The sequence below is a fragment of the Trichechus manatus genome, unplaced genomic scaffold (genome assembly GCF_000243295.1).
Source record: "Trichechus manatus latirostris isolate Lorelei unplaced genomic scaffold, TriManLat1.0 scaffold00185, whole genome shotgun sequence".
Lineage (NCBI taxonomy): Eukaryota > Metazoa > Chordata > Mammalia > Sirenia > Trichechidae > Trichechus > Trichechus manatus.
In genome coordinates, this window is record NW_004444121.1 from 5017535 (window position 1) to 5038193 (window position 20659).

General features: G+C 50.4%; 2 protein-coding genes across 4 annotated transcripts; one reads left to right on the forward strand and one right to left on the reverse strand.

Moving 5' to 3' along the window:
• The first annotated feature begins 2841 nt into the window (after positions 1-2841).
• On the forward strand, positions 2842-9116 carry COMMD5 (COMM domain containing 5). Of its 2 annotated transcripts, none has more exons than XM_023741656.1 (2): positions 2842-3184; positions 4340-9116. In XM_023741656.1, the coding sequence occupies exon 2, from the start codon at positions 4399-4401 to the stop codon at positions 5071-5073; it is 675 nt and encodes a 224-aa protein (XP_023597424.1). In that variant the 5' UTR covers positions 2842-3184; positions 4340-4398; the 3' UTR covers positions 5074-9116. The 2 variants fall into 2 exon arrangements, with proteins under 2 accessions (XP_023597424.1, XP_023597425.1); XM_023741657.1 differs by having other exon boundaries at positions 2842-2920.
• A 222-nt stretch (positions 9117-9338) lies between these two features.
• Positions 9339-19645, reverse strand: ZNF7 (zinc finger protein 7). 2 transcript variants are annotated; one of them, XM_012558782.2, is made up of 3 exons: positions 19174-19645; positions 16691-16807; positions 9339-12995 (listed from the first exon to the last, which is right to left on the reverse strand). In XM_012558782.2, exons 1-3 carry the CDS (start codon positions 19385-19387, stop codon positions 11176-11178), a joined length of 2151 nt encoding a protein of 716 aa, XP_012414236.2. In that variant the 5' UTR covers positions 19388-19645; the 3' UTR covers positions 9339-11175. The 2 variants fall into 2 exon arrangements, with proteins under 2 accessions (XP_012414236.2, XP_023597423.1); XM_023741655.1 differs by lacking the exon at positions 19174-19645 and having other exon boundaries at positions 16691-17093.
• Between the last annotated feature and the right edge of the window lie 1014 nt (positions 19646-20659).

Here is a 20659-nt window from a genome sequence, read left to right on the forward strand (position 1 = left end):
GATACACACATTTTTGGGGGGACATAATTCAATCCATGACAATACTCAAGGACATACTTTGGCTCTCACGGACTTGTTGTAATTTTCTTCAGTTTCAACTTGAACTTGCATATGAGCAATTGATGGTCTGTTCCACATTCGGCCCTTAGCCTTGTTCTGGCTGATCAAGTTGAGCTTTTCCATTGTCTCTTTCCACAGATGTAGTCAATTTCATTCCTGTGTATTCTATCTGGCAAGGTCCACGTGTATAGTTGCTGCTTATGTTGTTGTTGGTCTTGCAAAATTCTGTCATGTGATCTCCAACATCGTTTCTATCACCAAGGCCATATTTTCCAACTACCGATGCTTCTTCTTGGTTTCCAACTTTGGCATTCCAATCACCAGTAATTATCAATGCATCCTGATTGCATGTTCAATCAATTTCAGACTGCAGAAGTTGGTAAAAATCTTCAATTTCTTCAGCTTTGGCCTTAGTGGTTGGTGCATAAATTTGAATAACAGTCGTATTAACTGGTCTTCTTTGTAGGTGTATGGATATTATCCTACCACTGACAGTGCTGTACTACAGGATAGATATTGAAATGTTCTTCTTGACAATGAATACGCCATTCCTCTTTAAGTTGTCATTCCCAGCATAGTAGATCATATGATTGTCCGATTCAAAATGACCAATACCAGTCCAATTCAGCTCATTAATGCCTAGGATATCGATCTTTATGCATTCCATTTCATTTTTGATGGCTTCCAATTTTCCTAAATTCATACTTGGTACATTCCACGTTCCAATTATTAATGGATGTTTGCAGCTGTTTTTTCTCATCTTGAGTCGTGCCACATCAGCAGATGAAAGTCCCGAAAGCTTGACTCCATCCACGTCATTAAGGCCGACTCTACTTGGAGGTGGCAGCTCTTCCCCAGTCGTCTTTCGAGTGCCTGCCAACCTGGGGGGCTCATCTTCTGGCACTATATCAGACAATGTCCCACTGCTATTCATAAGGTTTTCAGTGGCTAATTCTTTTCAGAAGTAGATTGCCTGGTCCTTCTTCCTAGTCTGTCTTAGTCTGGAAGCTCAGCTGAAACCTGTCCACCATGGGTGACCCTGCTGGTATTCGAATACAGGTGGCATAGCTTCCAGCATCACAGCAACACGCAAGCCCCCACAGTACAACAAATTGACAGAAGCGTGGGGGCCCATAAAAGTTAGAAATCCCTATGGGCAGTTCTACTGTGTCACATGGAGTCACGGTGAATCAGAATCAACTCGCAGGCACCTAACAACAACAGTATATTGGAATAGATTTGATTTTACATATTGAACATGTATCTTGCAACCTTGTCAAGCTTACTTATTAGTTCTAGTAGTCTTTTGTGTAGTGTGTGTATTCATGTTGTCTGTGAATAACAAGTTTAAATTTTTTCTTTTGAATCTTTGTGCCCATTTCTCCCTTGTTTTACAGCACTGACTGGAATTTTCCAAGCCATGTTGAATGGAAATAGTCAAAGTGTATATTTTTGCTTTGTCCCCAATTTTAGGGAATGTCCTAGTCATCTAGTACTGCTCTAACAGAAATACCACAAGTGGATGGCTTTAACAAAGAGAAATTTATTCTCTCACAGTCCAGTAGGCTACAAGTCCAAATTCAGGGTGTCACCTCCAGGGGAAGGCTTTCTCTCTCTGTTGGCTCTGGAGGAAGGTCCTTGTCTTATCAATCTCCCCCAGACTAGGAGCTTCTCTGCGCAGGAACCTCGGGTCCAAAGGACATGCTCAGCTCCTGGCACTGCTTTCTTGGTAGTATGGTCTGCAGCTCTCTGCTTGCTTCCCTTCCTTTTACCTCTTACAAGAGATAAAAAGTGGTACAGGCCACAGCCCAGGGTAACTCCCTTTACATTGGATCAGGGATGTGACCTTACACAATCCCACCCTAATCCTCTTTAACATAAAATAACAATCACAAAATAGAGGACAACCACACAATACTGGGAATCATGGCCCAGCCAAACTGATACACACATTTTTTGGGGGGACATAATTCATTCCATGACAGGGGAAAAGGGTTTAATGTTTCACTATTAAGTTACGATGTTAGCTATAGTTTGGTTGTATATGCCCTTTGTGGTGTTGAGGAAGATTCTATTTATAGTTGGTTGATAGTTTTTAATCTTTGACATTCTCTTCAAAAGGTGGAGCTTAATTCTTCTAACGTTGAGTTTGGGCTGGAATGTACTGACTTGCTTCCAGGGAATAGAAAAGGCAGAAGCGGCAGTGTGTGACTAGACCCCGCGTAGACCTGGGCCCATATGGCTTGTCAACGACCGTTAAACTCACGCCTCCCGCTGCGGGATGAGGTCCCAGAGACCGAACCGGCGGACCAGGGTCGGGGCCCCATAGGGTATCAGCGCATTGTCCGCCTCAGAACCTGAAACAAACTCTACATCTATTCCCTTTTTCCCAGGAAAAAAGCGGTCGGGAGGCACCGCGAGGCCCCGGCGGTGTGTCCAGCACCGCCCCGCTGCCTGGAGAGCGGGAGCCGTCCCGGGCGCTGCGCGAGTTGAGCGGTCACTCCCGCCTCCCCGGGGAGCGGGCACCCTCCAGAGGGGCCAGGCTGGCAGACGCCGCCGTGGGGTTGCAGCTAGGGGTTCGCAGCTAACAAGGAGAGGCTGTCGGGCACAGACGAGCGAGCGGTTGAGGACCAGGCCTGGCGAGGGGTAGGCGCCGCGAGGGCAGGGCCTGGAGCGGGGAGGGCCTGATGCACCTTGGCTCCTCCCCTCCGGCCCCGCGGACCACTGAGGTTAGGGGGTCCTCCCGGCTTCCTAGAGCGACCCGGAAGCGACTCTGGGTGCGGGTCTCGTGATCAGCCGCCGCTTCCGGCCGTCGCCGCAGCTGGTTTTGGGTCCTTCCGCTCCGGATCTTGCGCTCTAGGTAGGCGATGCGGCGGGAGCAGGGCCTGCAGAGAGAGTGGGTGCAGTGGGGTCGTCCTCCCTGGGGTTGTCCTCCCTAGGTGGTTCGTGGCTCGCGGAGCGCAGCGAGGGGGCGGGCGCAGACGGCGGACCGGAACATGGCCCTTTGCCTCTACATCCCGGGAGCTCTGGAGACAGATGGCTTTTCTGCCAGAGGGAGGATCGATCCGGTGCCTGGCGTAGGGGGTGGGGAAGAATGAACAGCTACGAGCGCGCACCTAACCCTGTAAGTGCACGAATGCTCCCAGCACCAACTTTAGAGATGCATTGCGGTACGGGGACGCAGTGTGAAGTGACCAGGGCCCGCCGCGGACCCAGCAGGGCAGGAATCGAGCCCGGGGCTGCCTCCCGAGTCCGCCGGTTCCCAGACTCTGCCACCCGGCAGAGGGCGCGCGCAGAAGCTGGGTCATTCTCAGGGGACGTCAGGGAACAGGATCCGGGCAGCAGAAATGCCCAAAAGTCCTGTTACTAGCGAGGTGCACACCAGAGAATGGGGTGCGGTGAAGCCCATAGGGCTTCCTGTGCTTTGGGGCTCCCCCTAATGCTTCACCGCACCCCGATCCCGCTGTGCTGGGAAGGTCCTGGGTTTGATAAGCACCTTGGGGACAGGAGCTGTGCTTTGCCGATCTCTGCTCCAGCACCTGGTGTGTTGAGTTGGGCAGGTCTGATCCTGCGTGAGCAGATGTATGGATCTCTCACCTGTGGGGGCCTGGTGAAGCAGTGCTGTCCCTCAGATAATGTCGCAGCCTTTTCCTTTAGATAGCTTACATACGTCTGTTGCTACACGTTGCCCTGTTAGAGTTCATTTGTCCTGTCCTGGGGGCTGTGTCTGGTCCCCCTGTGCTGCAGCGGAAGGCATGGGGACTTCTGAGTAGACAGGCCTGGGTTCCAGTCCTTGACTTCGGCATGTTATGTTTTGAGACTCTGTTTCCTTATCTATAAAATGAGAGTGATAACCAGGTCTTGCACAACTATTGTAAGGATTCCATGCTGAGTGGTTAAGTGGTCCTGGTGTGGCTCGTGGCAGTAACAGCGGTGGCCATGTCCCTGGGTTGCCTGGACCTTTGTGCTTGTTCATCTTTCGCCCATTAGTGTGCTCCCCTGTTCCTGGTCCTCTAACTTCTCTTCCCTCTACCCCATCTCCTTTCTTGCCAGCTCCTTCTCATCCTTCAGTCTCGGCTACCGCTTCCTCTGGGAGGCCTTCCTTCTTCCCAGGACTAACATGGGCCCCTTTGCTACTTGCTCCCTGGCCACACGTACCACACGTGACTGTCAGCAGTGGTTCACACTGTCAGCGTCTTGAAGGCAGGGACCACAACAGTTGTCACTCATTGGAGTGGCACATGGAGTCACTCGGCTTCTCCCCTCCCCTTCCCTCCAGGCAGCAACATCTGAGGGACCTGCTCTCTGGGTTGGTGGATTGAGGAGGAAGAGGCAGTGATGTCTGTCGTGGGGGCTGCAACCCCATACCTGAATCTTCCCAGTGATGGTCACAGTGGCCGGGTGAGTTTCTTGGGGGCCCAGCTCCCTCCTGACGTGGCAGCAATGCCCCAGCTCCTGGGGGAGCTGGACAGGAGCACGTTCAGAAAGTTGCTGAAGCTGGTGGTCAGCAGCCTGCAGGGAGAGGACTGCCGCGAGGCTGTGCAGCACCTCGGGGCGAGCGTGGGCCTGCCAGAGGAGCGGCTGGGCACCCTGCTCGCAGGCGTGCATACCTTGCTCCGGCAGGCCCTGCGGCTGCCCCCGGCCAGCCTGAAACCTGAGGCCTTCAAGAACCAGCTCGAGGAGCTCTGCATCCCCCAGGACCTGGCCGGGGACCTGGCCAGCGTGGTGTTCGGGAGCCAGCGGCCCCTCCTCGACTCCGTGGCCAGCCAGCAAGGTGCCTGGCTACCCCGTGTGGCCAACTTCTGGTGGCGGGTGGATGTGGCCATCTCCACTAGCTCCCTAGCCCGCTCCCTGCGGCCAAGCATCCTGATGCAGCTGGAGCTCTCTGATGGGTCGGCACACCGCTTTGAAGTCTCCACGGCCAAATTCCAGGAGCTGAGGTATGGTGTGGCGCTGGTCCTGAAGGAGATGGCGGATCTGGAGAAGAGGTGTGACCGGAAACTCCAGGACTGAGCCTGTTGGGACAGCTGTGTGGGCGTGGCCCCAGAAGGCAGTCTGCGTGTCCTGGGGCAGGCCAGCAACGGAGGTGCCTAAGTGTGATGATTGTGTTTTCTTTTTCATTGAAAAAGACAGCTGTGCCTGTTTTTCTTTTCTTTTTCTTTTTTTTTTTTGGAAGTAAAGCAGCTGTAGAACATCTGTCCTCAGTGGGCATCAGAGAGAGGAGCAGGGGTCCTCGGTACTTCTAGGGTGGGAGTGTGCAGAGGCCACGAGCAGCTTTGCACCGTCAGCATCACCGACTCTATGCAGGGGCCTTGGGGTGCTGCTCTGGGCAGAGCCTGGTCCCCTTTGCTGCTGGATCGTGTTCCCCTGGCTGTGTCCCTCTCCCCTTCTGGTCCACTTTCTGTTTGCTTTGTGTGGAGAAGGTGTGTGGGGAAGGTCCACTTCCTGTTCGCTCTGTGTGAAGAACCGAAGTCCCATGCAGTAAACGGGGCCCACGTGGCATATAGGAATTTCTCATACAGCGAATGCGCTTTAGAGCCCACCTTGCCTCTGCGGCCAAGCTTGGCATCTTGTAAGCTCCCTGTACCCCATGAACTGCCTCTTGCTGTCCCCTTCCTCTGGGTACACTTGGGGACCTGGGCTGCGTAGAAGAGGAGGAGGCTGCCTTCATGTCCACTCCTGGCAACTTGTTGTACATTTGAAAAAAGCTAAAAAAACACACACACACTCAAAATACTCTACGGAACCCCTGCCATAGACAGCCCTGGAAACATTCTGACCTGTTTTTCTTCCCAGATTTTATACCTATGCTGTGTGTGTTGTGCAGTATTACTGGTGCAGGCAGTCCGTGGGTGAGGTCGGGCTGGTACGCTGTGTCTGGCCTCCCGGCTACGTTCCTCACCGTGCACTCTGCTGCCAAGGAGAAGCCCCGTGGACTAGGAGCTGGAACACCCTTCTAAATCATGGGCTTGGCGGCAGTGAGAGGAGGCCGTGTCTCGGGTCCGTGAGAAACATGTAAACCCCTTCTTCAAGGACCAGAGTCGTCGTCATTTGCAAACATGACCTCAAGCCTTGCAGTGATCCTTACAGATAAAAGTTGTTTTTCTGTTTCATAGGTAAACTGAGGCTCAGAGGTCACATGCTTCAAATAGTACGCAAGAACAAGACTCTTGTGGGCCCCTCTGGCTTCCGGGCCATGGAGGGGACCCCCTTTGTCCTACAAGCGGCTTTGTGCCTCCTACAGCTCTGCCCGTCAGGATAGGAATAGCAGCCACAGACCCTAAGTAAACAAGTAGGCGTGGCTGCATTCCAATCAAACTTTATTTAGGGATGCTGAAATTTGAGTTTCATGTGTTACAAAATATTTTTCTTTTTTTTCCCCAACCATTTAAAAACCATTCTTAGCCTTAAGGCCTTATGAAAGAAACCAGGTGGCTGTGGAATTTAGGCCGCCAGTGAGTTTGCTGAGCCATGCTCCAGCTGTCTGCCTCCCTTACCCTGGCCCCCGGGGTGGCGGCCTCTCCTCTGAGCCCACAGGACTTCCCCTGGAATGCAGTGTGACAGTCCATCCAGTAGGTGTCAGTCTGCCACCAGAATGGGACTCCTCCAGGACAGGGGCTGCCCTTGTCCCTCTTTGTTCCCTTGCAGGAGGAATGGACACTTGCATCTGGAAAATTGCCCCTTTCACTTCTGTTGGCCTTATTTAGTGTTCGTTTTTTGTGGGAACTCTGTGCTGGTGAGTTTCCTCCCTTCTCCCTGGATGCTCCCCAAATGCATCATCCCTTCACTCAAGGAACATTTCTGGGGCTTTGAATGTGAGCCACCATACTGGGGACTGGGGTCAGGGCCTATCCTCGCTTGGCTCCATTTTGTTTTATTTTGTGATGTTTTCAGAAAGCTCAACATTGTTCAGATTCAACATCACAGCACAGGTTAATCTGATAAGTGAGACAAAAAACCATTTCAGATCAAAATTATGGGTTTATTTGCATTAACTAATTTATTAATTGGTCTCCACAATAAAAAACCAAAAGGTTTAAAATCTAGTCTGAAATAGAATTCTGGAAATGTGGAAAAGGAGCCTACTATTGTGTTTATGAAAGCCCAAATTGGATGTATAGCTCGACAGTAGAGCAGAGTGTTTCTGTACTGTTCCTGGGCAGCACTCCGGGAGCCTCAGCCGCCTCCTCAACCATGCGGCAAACCAGCAAGCAGTGCACTTGCCTCATAAAGCAGAGCTGTGCAGCAGTTTGCACTGAAAATATTTCCTTGTGCGTATCATTTTATAGTTTAGCAGAGGGATTAAGTAGCTTGTCCAAAGTCACACTCCTTGAAAGTGACAGCACCATCTGTTATCAGACGCCTAGTGGTTCAGCCCGTGCAGCGCTCACACACGGGAATCACGTCCTGTTCACATGGACTTCTGCCTGCAGTTGATGCTCCAGACCAGAATGTAGGACTTAGATTTATTTCTATTGAATTGACCAAACTGCCTCACTTTGAGCTTAGAGGAGAAAGAATTCCCCAGGGGCTGGAGGACATGAAGTTTTGATCTAACAGAGCGGGGGCAAGGCAGCCTAGTGCAGTGGCGAGCACTGGGAAAGCAGCCACAGGAGATACACAAACGGGCATGTCTGTGGTCCAGTAAAACTTGGTTCAGGCACGCTGAAATGTGAATTTCATGTCATTCACAAATGTCACAAAATATTTTTCAACTATTTAAAAATGTAAAAACCATTCTTAACCCTCAGGCTGTACAAAAGCAGGCTGCAGACAAGGTTTGGCCCACAGGCTGTAGTTTGACAACCCTGATCAGGGTCCATGTTAGTGTGACAGGAGAATCCAGGTGCTGAACAAGAATGAAGTGTGACTCCTGTCAGCCCCTTTTTGGTCACCCTGCATTTGCTGTTAGGGGAAAGAAGGAAGCATCATGCCCAGGGTGGAATCTGGAATTTTCAACACAGTCTGTCACTTCTACCTCTTTTGGCCTGATCATGGTAACCAAGAAGTGGCCGAGAGATGACCACTTTCTGGGGACAGCCACATTCGTGACCAAACTGCCTTACTAAGTCCTGTAGACCAGGAGGAAGTGAGAGAGGGGGTCAGAAATCCGGACGCCTCAACAGTCCCAATGCCTGTGGATGGTAGTGTGGAATGTCCATAACCTTGACTGTTGTCCATTGTTGGGTGGCCCACAAAACCTAAAATATTTACTATACGGCCGTTTAAAGAAAGTTTGCCCAGCTGTCCTAGATAAAAAGGTAACGACTACTTTGTTGAGTACATTACTTGCTTTTCAGTAGCCCATGCTACCAAGGTGGGGGGTGTACAGCTTACAAAAATGCCTATTCCTCATGTACCTGACCCTTCCAGACAAAAGGTCTGAGTGTGAGTAGGGGATGGCTGGAGAAAAGGTGAAGTAACAGCTACTGAAATGGGGCACACTGATTTCTTGGCCGAGTAACAATCCTGGCACCTGGGGAGGGAACACCCTAGACCCCTTTGGGTGGGGTTGGAGTGTGACAACTGACAATCAGTGCTCTAGATCTAGCTCTGCGGTCCAGTCATTCTAGGCATGCCATCAGACAATCATACAAAACCACCACATGGTGTACCCACGCTGAATGGCAGTGGCTGGTAATTAACCTGGTTTAGCATCTCCATCCACGTGCTGTAAAGTCAGAAGAACTCACAGAGAGAAGACTGGTCCTGAACTATTCTGAGCTCTTGAACTCCCTTAGTACATGTGCAAACACAGGCAAGCACAACCTTGCTTCAGTCTGATGTGAACAGACACGTTTCTGATGCCCAGACAGCCTTAGGTTACTTAGGTTATGCCATGCCTGGCAGTCGAAGCTGCAGTTTCACAGTGACACTGCCCAGTGTGAGTGGCCAACCTGTGTCCCTTTAGGTTACACGTTTATGGGGGGAATGGGCTACAAAGTGTCTCTCCATTAGGGATGGAAGCACTTTTTGACTCAAATGTTGCCCCTGTAATTATTGGCACTAGGAGCCCTGGTGGCACAATGGTTAAGCACTCAGCTGCCAACTGAAAGGTTAGCAGTTTGAATCTATCAGTTGCTCCATGGGAGGAAAGACCTGGCAGTCTGCTCCCATAAAGGTTAAAAAAAAAAAAAAAAAATTGCAGTCGAGTTGATTCTGACTCATAGCAACCCTATAGGACAGAGTAGTATTGCCCCATAGGGTTTCCAAAGAGCAGCTGGTGAATTTGAACTGCCGACCTTTTGGTTAGCAGCCATAGCTCTTGACCACTGCCACCAGGGCTCCACCATAAAGATTAAAGCCTAGGAAACCTTGTGGGACAGTTCTACATATAGATAGGGTTGCTGTGTGTCAGAATCAATTCAATGGCACACAATTATTGGCAATGACTCAAAGATCTTGTGTGAGTCATAGTGTAGAATACACTGACCTTAGGCTACATCCTAGCTATCTAAGACCTACTAGTCCCCTGGACTTGTTCATAGTTGGGAAGCCCAGGATCCAGGGGCAGGGTTAAGGTCAGTCCTGGAGGATGGCCTCATCCTGGGGATAGTAGCCTTCATTAAATGCTGTGTTAGACAAATGGAATGCATTTGGTCCAAGACCCTCAGACTAGTCAGGTAAACATGAGTGGCCGATGGAGGGCAGACTCGTGAAAATTCGAATTCATCGAAGAATGTGCCAGGCTGAGGGGTAGGCTGCTGGGAGAGGCGATCCACCATGGGTCCAAGCTTGCCTGCATGTTCTTGTTGTATAGTCTGGCCACTCTTCACCTGGGCCATCTTTCAAGGTTGTGCTGGCAGTAAGCAACCTCAAGGAATGAGGTGATGTCTCCCTAGGACAGAGTAGTTTGCCTCCCACTAACTGTAAAAGCTGCAAGTTCCAGAGCTCAGTGCTCCCAACTGTGACACCTACACTGTGTGCACAACATCATGGGACTCACTGGGCGTGATGGAAATTGCTGTTACATTAACACCTGACAACGGCTTCTGCTGTGAGGAATCTGGTTATTCTTTGCCACATCCGTTAACTTGTTAGCACGCAGAAAGGGTAAAATCTCAGACCCTTCAGTTCTTGACAGTTTGTTGTTTTAAGGTGTTTTGAGATCATTTGTTATGCAGCCATCAACAATACATATCCTAACTTCTGGGTGGCGTCTTCTGTGGAGAGGTGGGCCAATGCTAGACAGGTCATCCAGCCCACACGGTTGTTGTCTGCAAGGTGGGGCATGGCTGGAAATGCTGGTTTGAGAGGTCTTGGCTCTGGGCTTGTTGGCCAAGTAGGTGTGAGAGTGGGATGCGAGGGGTTGCATATTCATGCTACCGCTTACTCTCTGCCAGGCACAGTGAGGTGTTCTTGTGCATTGTTTAATCCTTGCAACTATAAAGCTGCATATTTTCAGTTAAGGGAATAGGCTCTGAATTTCAGGGAGGGCAAGTGATGTCTCAGGGTCACACAGTAAATCCCGGAATCCCAGGTGTGACTTCAGAAACCTTTGTCATGACACCAGGGCTGTTTTTGGAGTGCTGGCACAAAATCTGTACTCTGTGAATGACACCCACATAGGCAACGGGTACTTTGCCAGCCCAGCCCTGCCTCTGAAGAGGAAGGGGCTGGATCCCTGGGTTGCTCCAATGTGGGGTGAGTTTTAAAGAAAAAGAGTCAAGTGAAGAAGTTCGGAGAAGGGAAGTCTAGGTAGTGTTCTTCTGGACTTTGTCTTATGAGAGTTAATAAATTTCCTTATTGCTTAAAAAAGTTTGAGTAACTGATCCTAAAGGGAAAACGTTTTAACTTTTTTTTAACCTACTCAGTTTGGCAGAGCTCAAATGGTGTTTCATACACAGCCTTTCCATACTCAGGGACCTGGAGTCATTTGTGAACTCAAAACTCTACAGATGTGCACCTTGAATGTGAGGGACAAAGGCTTTACTGAATGGAATAAGGTCAAACATACCAGCAGGTAACATACATTTTGTATCCATTTGGATGTTCTCTTTCTTGAGAGCAATTAAATCTTTCCCAACATTCTAAATTTCCGACAGTATAAATAACCCCATATAAAATAAGTGAGTTAAGGCTGTAGGTTTATTCACATTTATAAATGTAAATGGTCTACCCCATATGACTTTTCTGATGATGAGTAAGTCTTGAGCTCCGATTAAAAGCTTTCCCACACTCATTACACTTATAAGGTTTCTCTCCGGTGTGAATTCTCTGGTGTATAATTAGGTGTGAGCGCCACCTGAATATTTTCTCACATTCATTACATTTATGTAGTTTCTTTATAGTATTAACTTTTTTACGGCTCACAAACGAACTTTCCAGGGCATGCCCATATTCATAATACCATTGGGCTCTTGTGTGAATTCTCTGGTGTTCAATAAGATATGAACTGCGACTAAATGCTTTCCCACATTCACTACATTCATATGGCTTCACTCCAGCATGAATTATCTGGTGTTGGAAAAGGGTTGAATTTTGACTGAAGGCTTTCCCACATTCATTACACTTGTAGGGTCTCTCTCCGGTGTGAATCCTTTGATGGATCGTAAGTTGTGTGCTCATACTGAACGCTTTTCCACATTCAAGGCATTCATAGGGTTTCTCTCCCTTATGGATTCTCTGGTGGTAAATAAGGCTTGAGCTCTGACTAAAGGCTTTGCCACAGTCATTGCATGCATAAGGTTTCTCTCCGGTGTGAATTCTCTGATGCTGAATAAGGTGTGAGCCCTGGACAAAGCCCTTCCCACACTCGTCACACTTAAATGGCTTTTCTCCAGTGTGAGTTCGCTGATGGCGAATAAGCCGTGAGCTACAACCAAAGGCTTTTGTGCATTTGTTACATTTATAAGGTTTTTCTCCAGTGTGGATTAACTGATGCTGACTAAGTCGAGAGATCCATCTAAAAGCTTTCCCACACTCATCACATTTAAATGGTTTCTCTACAGTGTGAATTCTTTGATGTGGGGCAAGGCTTGGGTTATCTGCGGTTCTCGACATTTGCGATTTCTCCCCAGTGTGCATTCTCTGATGCTGAGCTAGAGTTGAGCTCTGACTGAAGGCCTTCCCACATTCCTTACACGTGTAGGGCCTCTCTCCAGTGTGAGTCCTCTGGTGTCTGATCAGCTGGGACTGCTGACTGAAGGCTTTCCCACACTCACGACAACCATAGGGCCTCTCTCCTGTATGAATTCTCTGATGGTGAATGAGGCTTGAGCTCTGACCAAAAGCTTTTCCACACTCCTCACACCTATAGGGTTTCTCTCCAGTGTGAACTCTTTGATGTTGAATAAGTTTGGAGCTCAGGCGGAAGGCTTTCCCACAGTCAGTGCACTTAAATGGTTTCTCTCCAGTGTGGATTCTCTGATGCTGATTAAGCTGTGAACACAACCTGAAGACTTTTCCACATTCCTCACATTCGTATGGTTTCTCTTCTTGGCAATTACTTTGATGTTTCCCCTGGAAGCAGTGAGATAATTTTTTTTGGCACTCCTGACATTTATTAAGTTTCTTTTGCTTATTAACTTCCCAACATACAGCAATGTCTGAAATGGATCTGAAACTTCTGCCACACCCATCACATCTCTCTGCTGTCTCTTCGGCAGTATCTCTCTGATTCTCACTAAGTTTACAGTCCAGGCTGCCAGTGCTCCTCACCTCATTACATTCCTGGGAGTTCTGGGTGAAGGTCTTCTTAAGCATCACAGTCCCTTTATTTAAACGGTTTTTCTGGAAGAGGGAGTTCATCACCGTCAGCCTAGGAGAACTGCTCTGATTATTCTCTAGCAAGACCTCAGAATCAGAAGTGTCTGCAAAGCCAGGACTCAGAGAAAAATCCTGTGGGGGGATTTTGATCCTCATTCCATTTAATTCTGATTTTAGAATATCCATTTCTTCATAAGCCTGTTCGTTATCAGTCCTGATAGTAGAATCTGAAATAAAATAAAAATGCTCCTTAGTCCCTGTGCTCAGAGGAGGGAGGGTGGTTTGTCACTGGGGGAACTGAGTCCTGTCCCAGGCAGGCTGCCTTGAGCACAGTGATGCCCCCAGTGGAAACACTATGAGAGATCAACACCTTTAACAGTTCTCAAAATGTGCTTTCATTCACACTTTTTACTTTATCTCCCCGTTCAACAATGACTGTGTGCTCATTATGTACTAGGCTGAGTGCTAAGAGGTTCATCCCATAGGGAATTGGTAGGAGGAGAAATCCATAAAGAACGCAAAGTGAGAACAAAGTAAGCCTGAGAAGGGTAGACAGTTTCCCAAGAGGAAGCATTAGGCTAAGAAAGTTAGAGGATCCAACCACCCAAGGAAGTGGGAGATGTCAGAGGAAGCGGGAGAGTGGGGGGAAAGAAGGGAGTTTCAGAACTATGAACAGAGGAAATGGGTATGTAACGAGTGACTGACACTGAATAGCTGCGGAGGGCCTTACAAGGGATAAGCCCCAATGAAAGCTGGGCACAACCCCCTCTAGCAGCCCTAACCACAGCTGTTCACCAAAGCGGGGTTCTCTGAGCAGGACTCCAGGCCTGAACCCTCTGCTCTCTCTCTAGCTACTTGTAAGAGCTACTCCCGCCCAACTTGCACCTAACCACAGCCCTTGCTAGCCTGCACCTTAGCTTCCAAGTGGGCTTACCCACCTCCAGCCCCCACTGACTTCCTCCACCTTCCGCAACCCTTCCTTTGCTAATGTCACACCTCCACGCTGCCTATCATAACCACCAGCTCCCACGTGAACACTCCAGCCTGTTTCTGCTCCCACGGACCACAGCTTACTCCTAATCAGCAATGGCTGTGTCTCAAGCTTCTGATGATTTGCAGTCTACCTCTTAGTCCTGGAGTGTCTCTTTGTGAGGAAGGAGGTTACCATTTACTGACTCTTATCTTCTATATACAAGGAACACTGCCTGGTGTTTCTTAATGAATCTTTTCAACTACCCAACAAGGTCAGTAGTAGTATCCCCACTCCACAGATAAGGAGATTGTGACTCAGAGAGGTTAAGCAACTTGCCCGAGGTCACACAGCTAATGAGAGAATAAGGAATGGAACCCAGGTTAGTCTAGCCGTCAAATGCACACTTTTCCAGCCTCACTGTGCAGCAGGGATGCACCAGGTGCCGTCAGACATAGAGGGCAGTCTCCAGGCCTTGTCCTCCTGTTTCTCTTTTCCCACATAATCACACGACATTGGCAAACCTGTTCCTTGCATGAATGGTAAACACTGTGTGCTGGCTGCTCAATCCCCACTCCAGTGCCCTTTTCCCTTGCACCCTCTGCTATAGAGGTGAGGGAGCAGAACTCTTGAGACCCCCTTGAAGCCAGGTGTAGACATGAGACACGCACTGCTTCCCTTCTGCCCTCCCTGTGCTGGGCATGTGGCAGCCACGCCTCTTCACTCACAAGGATGGAAATCACACATCAGGAAGGGCTATAAAGACACAGAGATCAGAGACACTGCTGAGCTCCGTGCCAAGCCCAGAACCTCCTGCTGCACACAAGAAATAAAACCGCCACACGTTTAAGCCACTTGCATCCCAAAGCACTGCCGACTGAAAGACCAGGAAGCCACAAATCCATTCCAGCTACTCTGGACTCTCCCCCTCTGGTTCCCGGTTACTGTCTACAAGCAGTCTGGGTTACATTTACAAACTCGCACCTCTAAGGAAACACGGTGAAGCCAGAGCTGCTCTCCTTCTCTGACAGTCCCCTACCACTGTCACCGACCCAGTGACCCAGCAGCACCACTACTTCCGGGACCTCAGCTCCCCTGACCACTGAACCGGCCAGTCCTGTTCTGGCACTCGTCTGCCTTGCATGCACATCCTCACATCCTTCAGCTCAGAACAGGGCCTGCATGCTGCACAGCCGTTTCTTCCTGACTAACCAGTGACCGCCTGTGGCCCTGCCTGGTGCCCCGCCATGGTGGCGCCTCATGGACCTGTGATTTAAGCCCAAGGTCCTCACCCCTCTCCTGGAGCATGAAAGCCTTTCTCCAGAGAACTTGGGGTAACCTCTGAGAAGATGCATCCACAGATTAAAAAAACAAAAATCTCATTATAGAAGTGGTGTTTCTTCTGTAAGGCCATAGAGTAGAGGCAGAGCATAGACCAGACTGGCGGCCCACCAGTAGCCATGTTCTATGAACATCCATTAGGGACCATGACATGGACAAGGGGCTGCAGACCTTGCCCCTCCCGGCAGAGCACCTGCACCCTGAGCCTCACGTGCAGGTGCTGGCAGCCCAGCCATTCCAAGTGGCCTATGTGGGCAGTTGGGTTTCTTCTTGGCATGCTAGGGTCACATTATATGTTACAGGATTATGTCTTCCTCCAAGACGTCTCACTCCTGCCCTGAGCATCCACCTGCAGGTGCGAGCTCTGGCCAGCAGTGGCAGCTCTGGGCCTGTGCTGCAGTGATACTTCTGTTGTCACTTTTATCACCATGACGGCCATCCCTTGTGTAAAAACCCCTGAACTATACAGACTTGCCAACTATAACTGGCTTCTCGGCCTTGGTGCCCTCTTTAAAATCGTCCCTAACCTTGACAATATTGAATGGGAGCTGGGTTTCAACTGGGTCACCCTACACTTCACCCCCTTTCCAGGGAGGGTGAAGAGTCTGAACAGGACTGTGCAAGGGTGGACAGGCCCAGCCAATGGTCAGAAGCTGTGTGGGGCGGGGTTCCTGACCCTCTTTGCTACACACCAGACCCAGCCTCATGGACCAGCAGCAACGCCCCAGCACATCTTGGGGTGTACATGATGGGACCCTACAGTGACCACGAGGTGACAACACACCATAGGGTGTGCGTGACGAGACCAGGCAGTCAGGTGAGACTGCTTTCATAACGCTTCCTCTGCGCCCCTCCAGGCTGCCTGGGAACGTATTCCATACTTCCCACCATTCTGGGCAGTCTTCTTGCAGGGCCAGCCATGCCATGTGCAGCAGTGACCATGCGGACAGGGCAGCTGTGAGGAAGGGATTTCCTGCAGATATGTATAGCCCACCACCCTGTCATCTCAGTGTCAAATAGGCGACATGAATCTGCAAAGGAGACTCAGGGCATGGCCCAACAGGCTGGATGAACCAGCGCTATGAAGCAGTCAGTGCCCTGGAGGCTGACCGCAAAGGCCACGTCAGTGGCAGAGACCAGGTCACCTGCGGCCAGAGAAGTCCTGGAGGGAGCTGCTGAGGGGGTAAGGACGATGTTTACTATGGAGAGGCTGCTATGGGCTAAGCTTAAAGACAAGAATGGTTTGCTTGGCACATCTGTGCCTTTGCTTTAACAAGAGCATTAGCAAAATCAGAAACTGAGTAAAACGAGCAATTTTAAAACCAAACTCCATTTTTGCCACAACATGCGAGTGTTTTGTATCCTTGCTTTTCCATGGATCAGAGCCTCTTCCTGAGGAAGCCCCCTCCCCCCCGCCTGGGCTGTTTCTACCCCAATGGTGGTCTCAGGTGTCCCCACAGGGGCCCATGGGTGGCCAGGATCAGCCTCAGGGCCTGTCCAAGGCAGGTTTCTGAGCCCCTCCTGCCCAGAGCTTCTCTGTGATGGGGTCTGGGCAGAATGTGGAGGGCCTGGGGGCCAGGGAGAGGGGGCACCTCAGGGCCCAAGCCTCACCTATCTGGGAGGTCTTTGATGTCTCTCTGCCCTCCGATGCCTGCAGGTCCAGCACCCATGGCTCCTGCCCCTGCTCCAGGCGGGAGATAAGCTCAGGCTTGAAGACCAGGACTCCTGCTGTATGGTGAGCAGAGAAGCTTATTGGCTTGGGGGGTCCAGTGTAGCGTGCAAAGTCCCCACTGGCTTTCAGGGGTAGAGAAGTGTGAGGCAGAGACAGACTCTCTGAGGGAGCAAAGTGGAGAGGATCTGGGCACGGGTACACAGGATACTCCTGAGGCCAGACAGTGAGGGATACCCACGCTCGCAGGCCGAGCCCCGTCTGCAGCAGGGCCACTGTCCCCATTGGGCCCTGTCACCAAAGAGCCAGCAAAGAGCGGGCGAGCTCCACCCCTGGGACTTCGGAGGAGAGAAGCCGAGCACACTGCCAGTGCCCTCCTTAGCAGGACGGAGCTGCCTCCTCGGTGCAGGGAGCCAGTCTCAGAGGTGGGGCAGCTAAATACATGACAACCCACGAAACACACCAGTGAAGCAGCCCTTAAATCAGAGAGCACTACTATGGTCCGTGCCTCGCCCGCCCCCCTCCCACCTTGCTTCCCTCTCCAAAACGAAGGTGCTGGGCACTGTGGGCTCCGACCAGCATCTGCCTCCTCGGTGCTGCCCCAACACCTGCCCCACCCCGTCACTGCCGGGTGGCACAGGGACAGGCATCCCACTCGGGAGGAGAGGTTGGCCAAGGCCTCGGTGTGGAAGCTTCTCCCAGTTTCCTGCTGTGGGGTGAAGAGGGGCAGGCAACAGGCCCCACAGGTCTGCAGTCAACAAGCCTGAGCTATCAGATGTGCTTCAAACACCACACGTATGGAAAACACACACTCTCTAAGCACACGAGGAAAGCTTACAGGAACGATCCTTGTCTTAGGCCATACAGGGAGCCTCAGTAAGTTCCAAAGGAACAGTATCACAGACATGTAGCCCATCAAAATGCAATTAAATTAAAAATTAAAAAGGAAGGGAACTTAAATACTACTACATACTTGGAAACTAAATAATGAATTACTAAATGGTAACGTACTTATTATCAGGCAGAATTTGTAGGACACAGCCAAAAAAAAAAAGTTGCCGTAGAGGCGACACTGACTCATGGTGATCCTGTGTATGTTAAGAGTAGAACTGTCCTCCATTGGGTTTTCAATGGCTGATTTTTTGGAAGTAGATTTCCAGGCCTTTCTTCTGAGGCACCTCTGGGTGGGTTCAAGCTGCTAACGTTTCTGGAAGCTGAGTGCTTAGCCATTTGTGCCACCCACGGGCCAGGTCCCAGCTAAAGCAGTACTTAAAGATGGAACTTTGTATTTTTATAAAGCCTGGTGGCACAAACAGTTAAGCGCTTAGCTGTTCGAAAGGTTGGCAGTTCATACCCACCCAGAAACTGTGAGAGAAAGACCTGGTGATCTGCTTCTGTAAAGATTACAGCCAGGAAAACCCTATGGGGCAGAACCCTATGGGGCAGTTCTACTCTGTCAAATGGGTCACTATGAGTCGGAATCAACTCCACAGCACCTAACAACTAGAAACAAGAATGCAAAAAACACCAATGAGCTAAAGATTGAACTCAGTAAGTTGGGAACACACCAAACCCACAGAAATAACAAGCAATGAAATTATAAAGATGGGGAAGAGTCAATGAAATAGAGAAAAAAAACAAAAAAAAAAAAGATTAGCAAACAGAAAAGCTGGTTCTTTAAAGAAGATTAACAAGATAGTCTTGGGCCAAAACCAATCAAGGTCAACATAGTGAACCAAACCCACTGCTGTTGAGTCAACTCCGACTCACAGTGACCCTGTAGCACACAGTAAAACTGCCCTATAGGGTTTCCAAGGCTGTGAATCTTTATGGAAGCAGACTACGTATCTTTCTCCCTCGAAGCGGCTGGTGAGTTTGAACTGCTGACCTCCCACTTAGCAGCCGAGCGCTTTAACAGTGCACCATCAGGGCTTCTCAATATAGTGAACACATGCCAATAAATAAATATGAGAAACAACTACAAACATAACAGATTAAAAAATATATATATATAAACACACTATTAAAAAATTTGAAAAACTAAATGAAATGAGCTAATTACAATAAGAAAGAATGAGAAAATTACCAAAGGAGAAAATTAAAAAGCTCAAACAGCCCATTAAGCATTAAAGAAATTGAAATGCTAGCCCAAGACCTTCCTTCCCCAACAGGCCAGCCCCAGATAGTTTTACAAGTGACTTCTACCAAAAAACTTTAAAGTGCAAATATCTCCATTTATATAAACTTTTCCATTTCCTGGCCCGTGGCTCCCACCCTACAAGCTGGCCACACGGAGCTGCAAGGACTCATGCACCCAAGGCCCATTTAGCCCCTGAACGCCTAAGAGCAAGGCCTCTGTGTCCTAGCAGGTCGGGGCAGGTGGGAGCTGACGACCCTGTGGAGGGGGTCCGACGCACAGCCTCACCGAGTCCGGCCACACTGCTGTGGTTCTCCAGCATCACCTCCCTGTAGAGGGCTCTCTGGCCCGGATCCAGACACTGCCACTCCTCCCGTGAGAAGTGCACAGCCACATCGCCAAATGTCACTGCTTCCTGAAAGCACACACACCAGCGGCCCAGGGAGACCTGGGTGCCAGCCCACCCTGGAACCGCCTCATGGCTGGTCTCTGGCAGGTGCATCACGGGGTTGGGCAGGTGGTCACCACAGCCCCTTTGGCTCTAAGACCCGGGGGAGGGGCAGCCTGAGAGAAGGGTAAAGACCCAGACCATGGCAATGGCACATACATCCATCCCCCACCACCACCACAGAGCCTCAGTTGGGCCCAGGTCTGGGCAGGAGTTTGTCTACTTTGCACGTGGGAAGAGAAAGGGCATGCCTGGATGAGGGCCCAGCAGGGAAGGGTGGGTGCCCAAGCAGGGTGGAGGTGGAGGCCCTTACAGGGCAAACTGAGGGCACGGAGCCATTGGGCTTCCTACCATGAGGCTCTGTGGGTGGTGAGCATCCACACGTCCTGGCCAAGAGAGTCCTGTGGATAGTTATGAAAGAGAACAGAGATCAGGGCATTGGAGACACCCCACTTCCAGGCTAGCTGAGGGGGTCTCTGTTCTCTGCTCCTTGACCTCCGGCCCGAGGTGTTATCTGGCAGTAATGGGGCTGGGCCACAGAAGTCAAGTGAGCGTCTGCCCCTCAAGCATTTCCCCGAAAGGTCCGTTCATTCTCATCTTTGTGTGTGAGTGAACCACTCCACAAACACGTAATGAGCATTTCCACACCTGGGCACTCAACTGAGCAAGGAGGGTACAGCAGTGAATAAACGGACATAGACACTGGCTTTGTAGAGCACAGTCTAGGGGAGAAAAGAACTGAGTGATCACAATAAGCACAAAATCACAACCACGACAGTGCTAAAATACAGGGAACTCTGAAAGCATTTACAGTAAGAAACACTGACGTATTCGGATGGGTCACTTCTCTGAAAAAGAAAGAGATCTACAGTGTGAGCAAGAGTAACTAACTAGGCCAAGAAGGTGGAGGCGAGGAGGGCACCTGAGGCAGCGGGAACAGCATGTGCAAAGGGCCTGAGGCAGGAAGGAATGCGGCTATATGGAGCCAGTGAGGCTGGATCACAGGCTGCAAGGGGAAGCCGGGAGTGACACTCAAGACACCGCCTTTTCTGTCACTGTCTCTAATTCCAGGCCGAAGGGCAGTGAGAGGAAAAGAGAGGGCCCTGGAAGGGGGTACTCCGCAGGAGGTGAAGCAGGAATCCTTGTAAAGCCAAAGGATACCTGAGGGAAGCCCGCGGCTGGCGCTTGCCTTGCTGCTCCCAGTGGAGCGGCAGGACTCGCCCAACGACTCCCACCCCAGCCGACTATGGCTAAGGCGGTCGCTGCTCGAGCACCTCCCTCGCCAGGCGGGTAGGCCTCTCCAGGCCGCCCGCGGAACCGCGCTTC

What these genes read in the sequence shown, in the direction of transcription:
- COMMD5 (XM_023741656.1), top strand. Translation starts at nt 4,399, where the DNA reads ATGTCTGTCGTGGGGGCTGCAACCCCATACCTGAATCTTCCCAGTGAT.
- ZNF7 (XM_023741655.1), bottom strand. Translation starts at nt 17,033, where the DNA reads ATGGGGACAGTGGCCCTGCTGCAGACGGGGCTCGGCCTGCGAGCGTGG. An exon ending in ATCAAAGACCTCCCAGATAG is followed by an intron (nt 12,996 to 16,690) that starts GTGAGGCTTGGG and finishes ATTTTATTTCAG; the next exon opens with ATTCTACTATCAGGACTGAT.